This window comes from Hemitrygon akajei, chromosome 1, assembly GCF_048418815.1.
Source record: "Hemitrygon akajei chromosome 1, sHemAka1.3, whole genome shotgun sequence".
Classification (NCBI taxonomy): Eukaryota; Metazoa; Chordata; class Chondrichthyes; order Myliobatiformes; family Dasyatidae; genus Hemitrygon; species Hemitrygon akajei.
The window spans coordinates 215,596,438-215,614,226 of NC_133124.1; the positions used below are offsets into that span (position 1 = coordinate 215,596,438).

The window sequence follows — 17,789 nt, forward strand, 5'->3', positions numbered from 1 at the left end:
CTGTTCTTAGTAATCTAGAGATTATTGCCTTTGTGGTTTTGCTTTTTAATCCATTCAGTAGTGAAATTGATCTTTTAAATCCTTGCTAAAATAATCCTGGTCAATCACATAATAAGCATGTTGATAAGTGTGGTGTTTATATTTAAAGTGAAACCTGAGATGTTCATAATTAGTTAGGGTGTCGAAGGTTATGGGAAGTAGGCAGGGGAATGGGGTTGAGAGGGATAGTAAGTCAGACATGATCGAGTGAGGGCGCAGACTCAATGGGCTGAATGGCCTAGTTTTGTTCCTATGCTTGATGGTCTTAGGTCTGTTCCATGCAGAAAGACGAACAGAATTAGTACCTGTGAGTTCTTTAAGGTCTAATCCTATTTCTATGGAAATCCTGACAAGTCTCCTCCAAAGCTTCCACATTCCTATTACAGGAAGAATGTAGAGAAGGTGCGGGGGGATTTACCAGGATGCTGCCTGGATTATGACGATAGGTTGAGCAAGAAAGGGCTTTTCTTTTTGGAGCAAAGGAGGATGTGAGTTGACTCGATAGAGCTATACAAGACGATAAGAGGCACAGATTGAGCGGATAGCCAGAGACTTTTCTCCTTGGCTAATGCAAGGGGGCATAATTTTAAGTATTCCGGAGGACGTCAGAGGTAGTTTTATTACACGGAGTTGTGGATTTGTACAAGGCCCTGCCAGGGGTGATGGTAGAGGCTGATGCATTTGTTGCATTTAAAAAACACTTACGTAGGCACAGGGATGAAAGAAAAATGGAGGGTTATCTGGGAGGGAAGGGGTTAGAATGATCTTGGAGTAGGCTAAAAGGTTGGCACAACATCGTGAGCCAAAGGGCCAGTACTGTACTATAATAGTCTATGTTCTATGATGTAACCTCCATGCAGAGGAGAAACTGGGAGGTCAGATTAGTACAGCCTCATGTTCCCAAATGCACAGACCGGTCTTCTCAGTAGAGAGCGCGAACAAAAAGAGGCAAAAGGTGTAAAATTGCAACCACATTTAGTGGAGCAGCAAGAAAAGCTACACGCTCACTTCCTCCCACGCCGTGGCCACAACCCTGAGCGCCTGTGGCGTCATGCGCTGGAATTACCGCACAGGCAGCAGGAGCCGAACAGAGTTCAAATATCGAGGCAACCCTAGAAATGGAATGAATTTTACCTGACTCTGAGATGGATTATTGACTCCCCACACTGTAGTTACCACAGAGAGCGAACCTGGAGGCTGATTGGTGTTCTGTTGCCAAGAAACAGAATCACTGTATGTGAATGACCCATCACTGAGGAAGGAAGGGAAAAGACAGCAGCTGTCAGTGTGGCCGCAAATGTTGGCTCTCTCGTGTTGCAATTAAAAAGAGACAGAAAAAAAAAACAACGTGCTTACATTTAGCACTCGAAGGATTATGAAAATGCAACCTTCATCGTTCACTTCTGTCCATTGCACAATGAAAAAAAGATCCCCAAACCACTTTAACGTAATAATCAGCATCTATTATCCAGAGTAACACACACCACAAAATGCTGGAGGAATCCAGCAGGTAAGCATCACCTATGGAGGGGAATGTTAGGGGCCAAGAACCTTCATCAAGACCGGGAAGGAAGGGGAAAAGAGCAGGAATAAGGAGGGAGGGCGAGGGTGGAGGGAGAAGAGGAAGATGGAAGGTGATGAGTGAAGCCAGTTGGGAGAGGTGGTGGGTGGGGAGAGTGGGGGGGAAGGGGGGATAAAGTGAGAAGCTGGGAGGTGATAGGTGGAAAAGGTAAAGGACTGAAGAAGGAGGAACCTGATTGGAGAGGAGAGTGGACCACGGGAGAGAGGGAAGGAGAAGGGGCAGCAGGACGAGGTGGTGGGTAGCTGAGGAGAAGGGAAGAGGTTAAGTAGGGAGCCAGAATGGGGAACGGGAGAAGAGAGAAGGGGGAAGGAAAAAGAGATGACCCGAACATATTACAGTACAGCACAGGGACAGGACATTCAACTCACAAAGTTGTGCCAAACCAGATAAAGAACAAGAACACCCAAATACTAAGCCGCCCTACCTACACCTTGTCCGTATCCCTCCATCTTCACATGCTTATCCAAATGGCTCTTAAAAGCCTCTAATGTATTTGCCTCTACCACCACACCAGGCATCCACCACTCTCTGAGTAAAAAAAACCTTACCCCTCACATCCCCCTTGAACCTTTGTGCCATCAGGTTGAAGGCATGAACGTGAGGTATTGCCCCTCCAACCTGAGAATGGCCCCATCGTGCCAGTAATCAGCAGTACTCTTTAATCGAATAACCTGTGGAGATCTATTACTGAGCTATGGGTTCTGTTACTTCACGTTGAACTAACTGTTTTGAGTGTTTTCTGGGCTTAGCACATTTACAATTAGCAAATGACTTCAGCCACCAATCTTTAAATCTGAATATAAATAGTAGATTTGATTTAAAATGCAGCTCTGAACAATCGGTTGCTAAAATATTTGAATCCCAGACCAGACGATGCTGATTAAAATTCACTGGATGTCTGTGCTGTGGGTGTAAATCAGGAGGTGTGAAGTTTGTGTGTAGTTTCAAAGAAATCATTGTGGATGCATTGTAAATATGGAATTGATCTTCGATGCTTAGTACGTAAAACACCGAGCCCAACAATGGGCCAAACAGACCTTTCTACTGAAAGCGTCTCCATATGATGCCTGTTGTACCTTTTGTCGAATAAAGAGGCTGCTTCACGGCTACCAGTACTTTTCTCCAGTGACTTCATTCACGCAACTACACTAACCAGGTAACAGCCTGTATTTGAAATGAAGGAATCAAGAAGCATATAGTAGGTGAGGCAGCAAAATCCAGAGTGAGCCAAGGAAGTAATTGTCTCCTCCCTCACTTGCCGTGAAGGGAAATCAACAGAAACGGTTCCAGCAACACAAACCCTGTTCTCAGTAGGTAAACACAAATCTCCTCTCCTAATTGGAAATAGCTGGCGCTTCAAATTCCCCTACTGCATAAATAAATCAACGCGGTAATATCTGTTCATCGAATCAAAATTGGAGCTTCGCTTTGTAGCTGGACGGCAGGGTAACTTCACACGGGCCTGAGATTCTGAAAGGTAAGAGAACCCTGCAGAGACAGGAAAGACTGCAGATGCTGGAGGGAATCTGGAGCTGCAAGCAATCAGCTGGAGGAACTCAGCAGGTTGAGAGGCATCTGTTTGGGGGCGGGGGGGGGGGGGGGGTAGAAAGGAATTGTCTACGATACTCCAGATCCCAGCTACTGCAGTCCATTGATGCCGGGTTTTAACCTAACATACATCACTAATTCTTCCCCCTCCCCACCCAGTGATGCTGCCCTAGTCAGCACAGTGTACGTGTGTTCATCTGTCATCTGCAATCTGTAACCCATTCCTTTGTTCTCCTCCACTCAATTATTTATCTGCTTCTATGGTTTTTACACACTCACTTTGTAAACTCGCTGGCCACTTTATTAGGTACACCTGCTCGTTGAGCCAAATATCTAATCAGCCAATCATGTGGCAGCAACTCAGTGCATTAAAGCATGCAGACATGGTCAAGAGGTTCAGTTGTTGCTCAGACCGAATAAAAGAATGGGGAAGAAATATGCTCTAAGTGACTTTTAACTGTGGAATGATTGTTGGTGCCAGATGGGTGGTTTGTGTATCTAAGAAACTGCTGGTCGCGCAACAGTCTCCTGATTTTGCAAAGAATGCTGTGAAAACTAAAAACATCAGTGAGCAGCAGTTCTGTTGGAGAAAACGCCTTGTTAATGAGAGAGGTCAGAAGAGAATAGCCAGACTGGTTATTGCTGGCAGTCACTCAAATAACCACACATTACAACAGTGATGTGTAGAACAGCATCTCTGGAAGCACAGCATGACGAACCTTGAAGTGAATGGGCTACGGCAGCAGAAGACCATACCGAGGTGCTCTCTTTTACCTAACTGGCTACTGAATGCAGTTTCTCTGCATTCTTGTGTATCAAATTACACCAGGTGAGATGGAGGGCAGAGTACAATGCGCAACCTGTCTCAAAACTTGGGTCTTGTCCTTGGAAATTACCTTCAATTCAGGCTTTAACTGGTCTTGGGTTTTGATCAACTATACTAAGCATCAAATGGTGAAGATCTGTCAAATATTACTAGAAAAAGGTGAAACCATCCACTGGAATATTAGTTAAGTTAGTTGAACTTCACTCTAAACAGCTTAAAAAAGGTGATATCTGCATAATCAAAATGATGTCTTGAGATTCTGCTGGAAAAGATAGGTATTAATAGATTAAGACAGGCATTATCTGGATGTAACTTCATGATAAATGGTTTCCAACAAAACACAGGCACATTAAAAGACAGACAATTACAGCAAAAATTTAAAATTACCAAATAGTTTTCAAATTGTCAAACTTGGACGAAGTAAAATAATAAAAATTGTAGCTTGATTCAATGAGATACTTCATCAATATAAAGTTTGGTTGAATTAATATATCACTGCTTCTCCCCCACCCCCCCGATCTCTCTGACACAGTGGTGTCAAGAAAACAACTTCTCCCTCAATGTCACAAAAACACAGGAGCTGGTTGTGGATTACAGGAGGAATGGAGACAGGCTAACCCCTATTGACATCAATAGATCTGGGGTTGAGGGTTCCTCAGCATCCACATCACTGAGGACCTCATGTGGTCTGTAGCACAACAAAGCCTCTTTCACCTCAGACAGTTGAGGAAGTTTGGTATGGGCCCCCAAATCCCAAGAAACTTCTCCAGGGTCATAATTGAGAGCATCCTGACTGGCTGCATCACTGCCTGGTATGGGAACTGTACATCCCTTAATCGCAGAACTCTGCAGAGGGTGGAATGGACAGCCCAGCACATCTGTAGGTGTGAACTTCCCATGATTCAGGACATTTACAAGGACAGGTGTGTAAAAAGGGGCCAGAGGATCATTGGGGACCCAAGCCATCCCAACCACAATCTATTCCAGCTGCTGTCATCCGGGAAGCAGTATCGCAGCATAAAAGCCAGGACCAACAGGCTCCGGGACAGCTTCTTCCACCAGGTCATCAGACTGATGAACTCACACTGACTTGAGTGTTCTCTATATTACATTGGCTGTTCTATTTATTATAAATTACTATGATTGCACATTTAGATGGAGACACAACGTAAAGATTTTTACTCCTCATGTACCTGAAGGATGCAAGAAATGAAGTCAATTCAATTCAATACACATCTCCTGCCCCCCTACCCAGCTCTACATCCTGCCTGTTGAACAATCTACTTAAAGTTAATAAAACTTCTTGGCAGTGTAGGATTGTGGGAATATTTACCAGAACTCCTCAAGTGTTCTGTTTAAGATGATGGCCACGATTGCTTGCTGTGTTTTCTCAGAAATCTCAAAGGTTCAAGGATCAACTTTATTCATCATATACATTTACATGTATTAGAAATTTGCTGTGCGCGTTGGTGTGACATCCAACAAATATTATTATTATAAAGAATTACATCTATAAGTTTGAGTTTAAAGTATGGATATGGAATTAAATGTGCATAAGTACCAGCCCGTATTTATAATATGAACAGCATTATATAAAATGGTTAAAAGTGTTCACAGTGCAGTACTGTGACCAAAGTAATAGAGGGGGCTGTGGGGATCTAAGTAGAATGGTTGACCAGATTAACTGTCTCGGGAACGAAGCTTTTAAGTTTTTGTTTTATCAGCCCTGTAGTGCTTCCCAGTGGCAGCTTTTTGAAAAGGTAGTTAGCAGGGTGGGTGGTGTCAGCAATGATACTTTCCTGCCCACTTGTTTATCCGAGACACTTACAAGCCCCGCGGTGATGGTAGACTGCAGCCAATGATCCCTTCTGCTGACCCGACAGTTTGTGGTAGTTTTTGTATACTGTGAGAGGATGCTGCACCAGACCAGACAGTGGTGGCTGATGTGTGGATGCTCTCTCTGATGGCAGAGCAGAATTGCACCAGTATGTTCTGGGGTAGGTGGAATTTTACCCACTGCTGCAGGAAGTACTTCCTCTGCAGAGCGAATTTATTAGCAATTCAGGCAGTAGGATATTTCAATGAGAAGTGTTCCTTCCTGGTCTTCACGGATGATGGGTAATGAGAGCGAAGTCAGATAATTATGAGGCAGAAGAGACACACTGTGCTGCTTATCGAAGGGAGCTAATCATACTCAATGTGAATTACGCTTCACCACTCTGTGTAAAAGGGACATGTCAGTCACCACAATTACCCTTTTGCATCCAGAGAGCATGCACTTTCCAAGTCCAAGTAATTTTATTAACAAAGTTCATAGATGTCACCATATACTACCTTGAGATTCATTTTCTTGCAGGCATTCACCAGAAAACAAAGAAATACAATAGAATTTATGAAAAACTATACACAAGCAACGACTGACAAACCACCGACGTGCAAAAGGATGACAAAATGTGCAAAACACACAAAATACGGAAGGAACTCAGCAGGCCAGGCAGCATCTGGAAAAAGAATATAAAGTCGATGTTTCGGCCTAAACCCTTTGGCAGGATTGGAGAAGAAAAGCTGAGGAGGAGATTTGAAAGGCTGGGGGGAGGGAGGGAAGAGAGAAACCTGAAGATGGAGGGATGAAGTAAAGAGCTGGGAAGTAAATTGGTGAAAGACAGAAGGCCGTGGAAGAAAGAAAAGCGGGGGGGGGGGGGAAGCGCCAGAGGGAGGCAACGGGAAGGTAAAGAGATATGCTGAGAGAGGGAAAAGGGGCTAGGAAATGGTGAAGGGGGGGCAGTAGCAGAAGCTCAAAAAAAATCAATGGTCATGCCATCGGGTTAGAAGCTACCCAAACGGAATACAAGGTGTTGTTCCTCCAACCTAAGTGTGGTCTCATCACAACAGTGGAGGAGGCCATGGATGGACATATCGGAATGGGAATGTATCTCCATAAAAGAAACTTAAAAATTGAACTATAGTCACTCAACATCCCCCAAACTCATGACCTCAACTACAAATGAGGGCAAGGACAGCATGCTCATGAAAAGACCGTTCCTGAAAGTCCCCTCTAACTAGAATCCTTCTCCAATTTGGGAATGTAATATCCATTGGTTCAATCCTTCTAAATCCTGGAATTCTGTCCTCAGCAGTGCTGTGGGAGCACCTTCACCAGAACCATAACGGTTGAAGAAGGAAACTCCACATTCTCTTCTCAAACATCAAACAGCATCTCTTCCACATCAGGCGACTGAAGAAGATCACCGTGAGCACCCAAATCCTCAAGACCTTCTACAGGGGCACCAATGAGAGCATCCTGACTGGCTGTATGACTACCTGGTACGGGAACTGTGCCAACCTTGATCACTGGGCACCGCAGAGTGAGTGGTACGGACAGCCCAGCACATCTGTGGATGTGAACTTTCCTCCACTGAAGATGTTTACCGTAGCAGGGGCGTAAAGAAGGCCTGGAAGATCATCGGGGACACCAGTCACCCGAACCATAAACTGTTTCAGCTACTTCCGTCTGGCAAATGGTACCTCAGCATTAAACCCAGGACCAACAGTGTAAGGGACAGCTTCTCTGTACAACCCATTAACTAATAAATTCACAAGTAGGTACATTGCAACAGAGTCATAAGGCAACGATTTTTACTCCTTCACATTGTGGGATGGATGCAAGTTTTAAATAAATTTAATTCCAATCAATTCAAGGAAGAAACAGATGGGCAATAATCCTCACATCCCATAAAAATGAGCAACACATACACAAACACACACACAACGCTGGAGGAACTAGTTAGATACTGCCTGACCTGCTGAGCTTCTCCAACACTTTGTGCGCTGCTCAATATCTCAGGCATCTGCAGAATCTCTGTGTCCCAAAAAATGAATTGCAAAGATGCTGACGGTTGGTCTGCTCTACAGGGTTGATGGAGGGACAGTATGGTTCTACGCGAAGCCTGATACACCACACCGTAATCACCTAGAGCAACGTTCATACTCCTGTCATGTAACTTCCAAGGAACAGCACAGAACTGTTTGTTGTTGTTGTTCGGTCGTTAAGTCAAGTCCGACCTTCAGTCGAGTCAGACTTGACTCTTCATGGCAAGGTAAGGATTGCCAGGCCTTTCTACTGCTGCCCAGGTTGGGACCCGGCTGGATTTGAACTCAGGACCATCTGCCTTGATGTTGAGCGCTGATGCCACTACACCACCAGCTGGCCCCCGATACCACAATGTTGTAACAACCTTATAACCTATTCTAAGATCAATCTAACCATTGCCTCCAACCTAGCCTTCCATTTTTCTTTCATCCATGTGCCCATCTCCAAGTTTCTTAAATGCGCATCATGTATCTGACTGTACCGCCACCCCAGTAGGGTGTTATACACACACACACACACACACACACACCACTCTGAGTGTAAAAAACCGACCCATCCCCCCCATATTTTACACCAAACACCTTAAAGTTATGCACACTGGTTTCAGCCATTTCCACCATGATCTACACCTCTTATCATCTTATCATCTCTGTCAGTAGCCTTTTATCTTCCTTCGCTCCAAAGAGAGAAGCTCAAGCTTGTTCAACCTTTCCTCATGAGACGTTCTCTAATCCAGCCAGCATCCTGGTAAATCTCCTCTGTATCCGCTCTGAAGCTTCCACATCTGTTCCATAACAAGACCAGAAGCGGACACAATTTTCTAAGTGTGGTCTAACTAGAGTTTTACAGACCTTTAACGTAGAGGTACATGGTATCTGTAAGGTCTTCCTGTAATCACCACATATAAATGTGTTGGTCATGATTCCTCGCTTCTAAGTAGGGAAACCACAATAACTTGTGATTCCTTCAAGGAAAAATTTTCTCAACTTAACACTCCAAATGCTGGAGGAACTCAGCAGGTGAGGCAGCATCTACAGAAAAGGAACAGAGACTCGCCCAAAACATCGACCCTTTATTCCTTTCCTACCTGTCCTACTGAATTCCTCTTGCATTTTGTGTGTGTTGCTCTAGACTTCCAGCGTCTGCAATTTACTGAACAGAATCTCTTAATTTCACTTGCTTTGCCGACCAAGATTTGGTGTTATCACCGTGCACAAGAAAAAGACAGAATATAACATTCAGGCAAACCTTACTAAGATTCTAGTCCCTTTCGCCAATGAACAAGGCTGAAGTGGATTTGGAAAGCCCAAAATCACATGGGACCACATTAGTATTCAGCCCATTGCACAGCAACTCATCAAGTTTTACCCAGAGATACATTAAGGATTAAAAGGAAAACATACAAAAGGCAAATACAAGAAAGTCTGGGATGCTGGAAATCCAAAGCAACTCACACAAAATGCTGGGGGAACTCAGCAGGTCAGACAGTGTCTATGGAAATGAATAAACAGTCGACATTTCAGGCCAAGACCCTTACTGATACTCTTGGCCTCACAAGCTATCTTGTTATAATCTTGCACTTTATTGTTTACCTGCTCTGCACTTTTTCAGTAGATTTTTGCATTCTATTATTGTTTTATCTTGTTCTACCTGAATGCACTGATATGATCTGTAGGAACAGTATGCAAGACAAGCTTTTCACTGTTTCTCGATATATGTGACAATAATAAACCAATTCCAATACAGGGAACGTTACAGATGTTGAAATACCAGCCAGGTGTAACTGCTTGAACTTGGAGTTAGATGGACCATATTTCCCCTGTCCAAAAGTCTAAACTTATTTTCAATTCCTGAATACCTTAACATGCAAGTACCCCAATTATAGCGCAGTTCAAAGTAATGATGTTTACTCAAGTTGTACCAGGGATTTACAAACGTTTGTAGTTCATTTCACGGCAACACGTACTTAACACAAAAAAAAGAGCAGGATAACACAAGAACAGGCTATTCAGTCTACCATGTCTCTGCTGACAACACTGCCTACACAAGGTCCAATTCCCTTCATTCCCTGCCTATTGAAATGTTTCTTAAACCTCACTACCATATCTGTTTCTACCAACTACCCAGAGTGCATCCCAAACTCGGGCGGCACGGTAACAGTGGTCAACCCTGGTTGGATTGTCTGTCTGTAAGGAGTTTGCACGTTCTCCCCGTAACTATGTGGGTTTCCTCCAAGTGCTCCAGTTTCCTCCCACATTCCAAAGCGTTAGCAGATTAATTGGTCACATGGGTGTAATCGGGCTGTGGGTTTGTTGGGCTGGGAGGGCCAGTTACCGTGCTGGATCTCTAAATTTAAAAAAAGTTAACTCCTTTCATTCTCTGCTAAAAAAACATCTTGCAAATCTCTCCTGAATACAGTCGGCCCTCCTTATCCACGAGTTCCGCATCCGCAAATTCAACCAACTGCTAATCAAGAAAACCCGAAAGTGCTCTTCCAGCACTTGTTCTTCGAGCACGTACAGACTTTTTTTTCATGTTATTATTCCCTAAACAATGCAGTACAACAATTATTTTACATAGCATTTACATTGTACTAGGTATTATAAGTAATCTAGAGATGATTTAAAGTATACGGGAGGATGTGTATGGGTTATTGTGGATTGGGATTAAGTAAGTCGGAACACGTACATCCAGTATTATTTAGCATCAGTTAGTCGAACATTTGTCTTAGTGTATAGTATATATTTTACCTTTCTATGCATATAAAACACATATAAACACTTTCAGCGCTGGGCTCAGGAACGGAAGCTCCTGAGTTCGATCCAGTGACAGATCGCTCGAGCATGCTCTCTATCCGTCTCTGGTTGATGTGGAGGATCAAAAACCCAAAACCCAATAATTAAACCACTGCGTTGCTTAGTAATAATTGTAGCTTTCATCGGGGCAGGGCCTTTCTCACTCTATCCTTTAAAATTGTTCCGATCATTAACCGACTATAGCCTAACGCTTTTCCAATGACCGATGGCATTTCACCTCTTTCCGATCACTTTATTATTTCCACTTTATTTTCAATCATGATCATTTTCATGAACAGAAACACTGTGGATTCAGAGCTCTACCACCGGGTCCTAATGTCCACCACACTCAGACAGGTCTGGGGTTCCGCTGGGTCCTAAGGTCAACCGCATTGAGACAGGTTGATAAAGGGACTTGAGTATCCGCATTTTTTGGTATCCGCGAGGGGTCCCGGAACCAATCTCTCACAGATAAGGAGGACCGACTGTATTCCCTTTCTCACATGAAGCCAATGGACATGTACTGGTCGCCCCTTAGCCAAAAAGTACCAAAGTTTTTCCAACCTCTCCTTATAAATAATATTCTCCATGTGGACTTTTCCAAAGCCTCCACATCTTGCATTAGTGCAGTAACTGGAACTGCGCACAATACTCCAAAACAACACACACAGAAAGCTGGAACTCAGGAACTCAGCGAGCCAGCCTGATTCCCAGCACCAAGTGTCTCTGCAATACTCCAAATGTGGCCAATCCAGAGTTTCAAGCAGGTGCATCTTATCTTCCCAAGTTTTCTACCCAGTGTCCTGACTAATGAAGACAAGCATGCCTCATTTCTCCTTAGCCACGTTATCCATTTGTGTGGTCACTTTCAGTGAGCTACAGGCCACAAGATCCCTCTGTACTCCAGTCCCATTGAGGGTCCTGATCCTTTACTGTATCCTTTGCCAATGAATGGTCTCTCAAAATGCACTAACCCACACTCATCTGGATTAACCTCCCTCACCATCTACAGCTCCACCAATGTTAATATCATCTGCAAACTAACTTACCTGTGAGGAGTGGGTGGAAGGGACGGCTTCATGGGATTCATCGAGTTCATGGGGGGCTGTGTTGGGAATTTAGCAGTGGAATGGGTTGGAAGGCTCTTCTGATGGTTCAGGAGAAGGAGTCGACCCAAATCCTCACACCATGAGGTAAGTAGTGCTGGGTAAGAGACAAAGGGCAAAGTCAGTAAATACTGGATGGAACACAAAACCAAACCTTCCTTATGTGCAACACTTGAATAAATCAGAAATGAGACGCGGCTACTCAACTTCAACACTCTAAGCTCAGCAACACTTTGTAATTGCTTTTGTGTGTAAACGTGGACACTTGTCACGAGGATCAGAACAAAGGAGTCACAAATATCATAGTAAGAGGCTATTTGGCTATTGAGTTTTGGCCATCTCCGAGTAGACTTGTCCTATGGATGCAATGGGTAACTTCTCTCATCCTTATGTATGCCTTCTATGGATCCCAGCACTCAGCAGTAAATCAGGACTGATCTCCTGGCTTGATAGCAAGGCTAAAGTGAGGAGTATGGTGAGGGAACATGAGGTTACACACCACACTGGCATACACTGCTGCTAACAGCGTTATGTTTTGTAACTTGGAAACATTAAACTGATTCAAAGGAAGACACTGGATCTGGGTCTAACTTTGTGCTTACTTTAAGCAAAGCGCAAACATATCATGTGGTAGTGAATGGCATTCGCAATTCATGTATTCAACCATATATAATCATATAACAATACAGCACAGAAATAGGCCATCTCGGCCCTTCTAGTCCGTGCCGAACGCTTACTCTCACCTAGTCCCACTGATCTGCACTCAGCCCATAACCCTCCATTCCTTTCCTGTCCATATACCTATCCAATTTTACTTTAAATGACAATATCGAACCTGCCTCTACCACTTCTATTGGAAGCTCGTTCCACACAGCTACCACTCTCTGAGTAAAGAAATGCCCCCTCGTGTTACCCCTAAACTTTTGCCCCTTAACTCTCAACTCATGTCTTCTTGTTTGAATCTCCCCTACTCTCAATGGAAAAAGCCTATCCACGTCAACTCTATCTATCCCCCTCATAATTTTAATTACCTCTATCAAGTCCCCCCTCAACCTTCTACGCTCCAAAGAATAAAGACCTAACTTGTTCAACCTTTCTCTGTAACTTAGGTGCTGAAACCCAGGTAACATTCTAATAAATCTCTGTACTCTCTCTATTTTGTTAACATCTTTCCTATAATTTGGTGACCAGAACTGTACACAGTACTCCAAATTTGGCCTCACCAATGCCTTGTACAATTTTAACATTACATCCCAACTCCTATACTCAATGCTCTGATTTATAAACGCCAACATACCAAAAGCTTTCTTCACCACCCTATCCACATGAGATTCCACCTTCAGGGAACTATGCACCATTATTCCTAGATCACTCTGTTCTACTGCATTCTTCAATGCCCTACCATTTACCATGTATGTCCTATTTTGATTATTCCTACCAAAATGTAGCACCTCACACTTATCAGCATTAAACTCCATCTGCCATCTTTCAGCCCACTCTTCTACCTGGCCTATATCTCTCTGCATGCTTTGAAAACCTACTTCATTATCCACAACACCACCTATTAATTATTTCTACATTTAATCCATAATTAATTATTTAAATGAAGCTTGTGATGAGATCTGAAGGATTTTTCTAAAGTGGACTGTTCCTTTAAACGAGAGAGAGAGAGAGAGAGAGAGAGAGAGAGAGAGAGAGAGAGAGGGAGCGAACAGCTTGTGTGCTAATTCAGCAGCAAGGAGAGAGAGAAGTCTGTGAGTTGCCTTAGAAACTGAAAGGCAGCGCTATATGATGGACAGCTGGTGTTCCGCACTACTGAGATATATGCAAGGTCAGTTGACTTTTTAATCAGACACACGATGCCAAAGGCAAGGACACTGGCGAGCTTTGTGTGCCTGCGACGAGGGTGGACAAAGGAGTGACCGGTGGGGAGCTATCGGTGTGTTTAACCCTCACCTGGGTTGATAGCTCACTGTGGAAGACCAGCATTCCACTTCCTGTGGTCACAAGTGGTGACTTTAGGTAAGTTTTGGGAGCAGGAGGACAACGTGGAGGATCGGCATCGGGAAGACAAACCAACTCTCTCTCTCTCTCTCCAACTCTACTCAAATCAAATTCCAGAACTGAACTGATTACTTACCATACCACCGTAAGACTGTATCACCCAATCACCTGAGCTGGGAAAAGCTTGGGAACCTTATTTACTCAACTATATATATATATGCATATACTCTGCTAACCTGTTTACTTTATCCCATTTTATATTACTTTATCACGTAGTTACTAATAAAGTAGAGTTTATAACGGAAGACTCAGACTCCAGGTGTGTCCATCTCTGCTGGTTCTTTTTAACCCGTTACGGGTACGTAACAAGCTTAATCAATATATATACACACACACACATGCACACACAAGATTAATCAAATGTAACTGAAATATTAAATACACAAGACGGCATATACAAACACAAGAGATTCTGCATATTATAAACATGAAAAATTCTGCAGATGCTGGAAATCCAGAGCAATGAGGTACTCAGCAGATCAGGCAGCATCTATAGAGGTGAAAAAGTGGCTGGCATTTCGAGGCGAGGCCCTTCTGTTTTGTTGTGTTCTGTGTTATTCTGCCGAGCGTTGTGGGCATGCTATGTTGACACTAGAGTGCATGCTGGCACTGGCAGGCTGCGGCCAGTACAACCCGAGGTCACGTTGGTTGTTAATGTGCTGCATTCTTCGATGTATCTGAATCTACAACACCCCCAGGGCCCTGCTAATTACTGAACACGTCCAGCCCCAGGTTAACTTTGCAAAATGCAACACTTCTGCACGTCATTATTGATTCCGCCTGAGTGATCCCACGGTCTGCAGTACTGTAACCACTGTGACTAGATGGAATTCGAACCGATTTACTGCACTGTAGATATAACAGGTGCACAAAGATCCTCCTTTACTGCATTAATCAAGAAGGTACCAGCAATGGCTAAAGAGAAAACATGGGGTCAAGGAGGAAAGGCCTTGGCATCTCCAAAGCCTCCAAGAATTTCTACAGATGCACCACCTGCCTCCTGGTTGTGTCACCGTCTGTTATTGAAAGGGCCAATGGATAGGATCGGAAAAGGGTTATAAGCTCAGCCATCTCGGTCGTGATCGACCCCAGCATCGAGAACACCTTCAAAAGCTGGCGCCTCAGCATCCATCATTAAGGATCCCCACTACCCAGGACATGCTCTCTTCTCATTGTTACCATCAGGGAGGAGGTACAGGAACTTGAAGACAGGCACTCAACATTTTAGGAAAACTTTCTTCCCCTCTGCCACCTGATAAGTGATCAGTTAATACTTACTGATCCCAGAACAAAGGCAGATAATGATAGAAGGGACATTTTCCAGCAGGGGACACGTCACCGTGCTTCTCAGCACCAACACAGCAAGCCTGCATCTAACTAACCCGCATGTCTTTTGGAATGACTGTGGGAGGAAATCGGAGCACCTAGAGGAAACCCACACAGTCACAGGTGGGGTGAGAGGATGTACAAACTCCATACAAACAGCAGCGCGAATTGAACCCCAATTTATCTTACAGCCGGCGCTGTAAACCATTAGGCTAAGCACTACGCTGTCACACTTGTCACATCAAGTCATAGCGCAGTACAGCTCAGAGACAGGCCCTTTGGCCCATCTAGTCCGAGATGAATCGTCTCTTTGCCAGGTCCCATTGACCCACACCAGGACAACTGCCCTCCGATCCATGTACTTATCCAAACTTCTCTCAATTGCTGCAATTGAACGTGCACCTACCACATCTGCCGGCAGCTCGTTCCACCCTCAATTTCCCCGAGGCTCAGCTTAAATATTTCACCTTTCATGCGTAAGCCCATCACCTCTAGTTGGAGGGAGGCTAGAATAGAAATTTTAGCTGGATTAAAAATTTTGGATTCAAGGAAACCTCCAGAAGATAGGAAAGGAAAGCGGGAAAGATTACATACCAGGCAGAACCAGATGGGGTCAGGCTGACACCATGGACTGAGTTCCCTAAAGTAATTGCAGCTCCCTCTGGGCCACATCAACTTAGCCATTGGTAAGGACAGGTTTCATGTCCTCCTCCATCACATCCTGTTACCCCAGGCACATTCAGGTCACTGTACAGTCATCCTACATACTAACTGTCAGAGCAGAACACGGTATGCTGCCCAGAACACAGGGCAGAAGGGGGGCACGGGTCACTCATTCTTCACTTAATTAAACACTCGAAAAAAACACTGCCAAGAAACATGGAAACAAATGCCCCATTTCCAAGGCTCCAAATACTGCCACTTTATTAGGTACACCTGCTCGTTAATGCAAATGTCTAATTGGCCAATCATGTGGCAGCAACTCAGTGCATAAAAGCTTGCAGACATGGTCAAGAGGTTCAGTTGTTGTTCAGACCAAACATCAGAATGGGTGAGAAATGAGATCTGAGTGACTTTGACCATGGAATGATTGTTCATACCAGATGGGGTGGTTTGAGAATCTCCTGTGACTTCCCAGTACAACAGTCTAGAGAGTTGTGTTTTCAATATTTAAGTAATGTTTGAGTAATCTTATATATATTGTTTAAGCATTCTCATCTAAATAATTCACTACAGGTTATATGTATAAGTATGTGAATTGCATATGTTATCACGCTACCATGTGATACACGCGCACTTCGCTTAAAGTAAACACAAAGTTAGACCTGCATTCCAGTACTCCCATGTCTTCCTTTGCATGGGTTAATGTTTTGAAGTGAACAAACATATGAGTTTACAGCGAACGCTGTGAAAAATGAAAAACTTTCTATGGGCGAAAACACCTTGTTACTGAGAGAGGTCAGAGGAGAACAGCCAGACTGGTTCAAGCTGACAGGAAGGTGACAGTAACTCAAATAACCACACGTTACAACAGTGTGCAGAAGAGCAACTCTGAACACACATCAAAGCTTGAAGTGGATGGGCTTCAGTAGCTGAAGACCAGATGGGGTTCCAATCCTGTACCTAACAAACTGGCCACTGAGTGTACATTATATTTACAGATTTTACAACACATTCTTTTTCATCCAAGTAGACAATCCAAAAAGTAAAGCATTTGCTAGTTTCGTCCAGCTTTATGCTTACATTAAATATTAGTCATTACTGTAAAAACAAAGTAATTACGCACACAGAAGAACATCCTGTTCCCTTGATGTGCTGGTTCCGGTACATGCAGCCCAGAAGTTCAGATACACTTCAGTCATAGAGGACTGAGCACTGAGGTATGAAATCTCCAGTTAAACCGAATAGGGCATTACAACATGCCTGCGTTCAATTATCCTTTGAACGGTTCTGAGCCTGATCCCATACAAAGCAGAGGTAGCACCAATCTCGCGCCTGCTCAATGAAACCTCAGGGAGAGACAGTTGGGAGAACACACACACCAGGCCTCACCGAGGAGCCCACAGTGGAAAGGGTGAACACCTTCAAGTTCCTGGCTTTTAGTATTTCTGAAGATCTATCCTGGGCTCAACATATCGATGCAGTTATGAAGAAGGCAAGACAGCGGCTATAGTTCATTACGAATTGGAGGAGATTCAGTATGTTACCAAAGACTCTAGCCAATTTCGACAGATGTACCGTGGAGAGTGACCTGACAGGTTGCATCACTATCTGGCATGCACAGGATAGAATAAAGCTGCTGTGGGAACTAGCCACCCCACCACTGAGGGCATCTTCGAAAGGCAATTCCTCAAGGCGGCAGCATCCGTCACGAAGGACCCACACCACTCAGGACACGGCCTCTACTCTTTATCGCCAACTCAGAGGAGGTACTGGAGCTGAAGACCCACACTCTACCTTTTAGGAACTGGTTCCCCTTCACCATCAGATTTCTGAATGGTCCATGTACCCCTGAACACTACCTCACTGTTTGGATCTGTTGGTGCACAATCTATCAGATCAGTGTACTAGTACAACTGAAAATATTAAAAATAGAGAATACTTACAATCACAGAGAGAGTGGAGTGCAGGC

General features: G+C 44.0%; 1 protein-coding gene across 5 annotated transcripts in view; it reads right to left on the bottom strand.

Annotated features, from left to right (window-relative positions):
- Nucleotides 1-17,789, bottom strand: part of LOC140735561 (zinc finger MIZ domain-containing protein 1-like) — a 241,122-nt gene that overhangs the window by 101,512 nt on the left and 121,821 nt on the right. For 4 of the 5 annotated variants that reach the window (XM_073060760.1, XM_073060768.1, XM_073060776.1 and 1 more), the window contains 2 exons: nucleotides 11,711-11,864; nucleotides 1,174-1,291 (listed from right to left, as the gene is read on the bottom strand). In XM_073060760.1, coding sequence (XP_072916861.1) covers nucleotides 1,174-1,291; nucleotides 11,711-11,864 — 272 coding nt within the window. The remainder of the gene's footprint in view (nucleotides 1-1,173; nucleotides 1,292-11,710; nucleotides 11,865-17,789) is intronic. The other variant, XM_073060794.1, reaches the window with a different exon arrangement.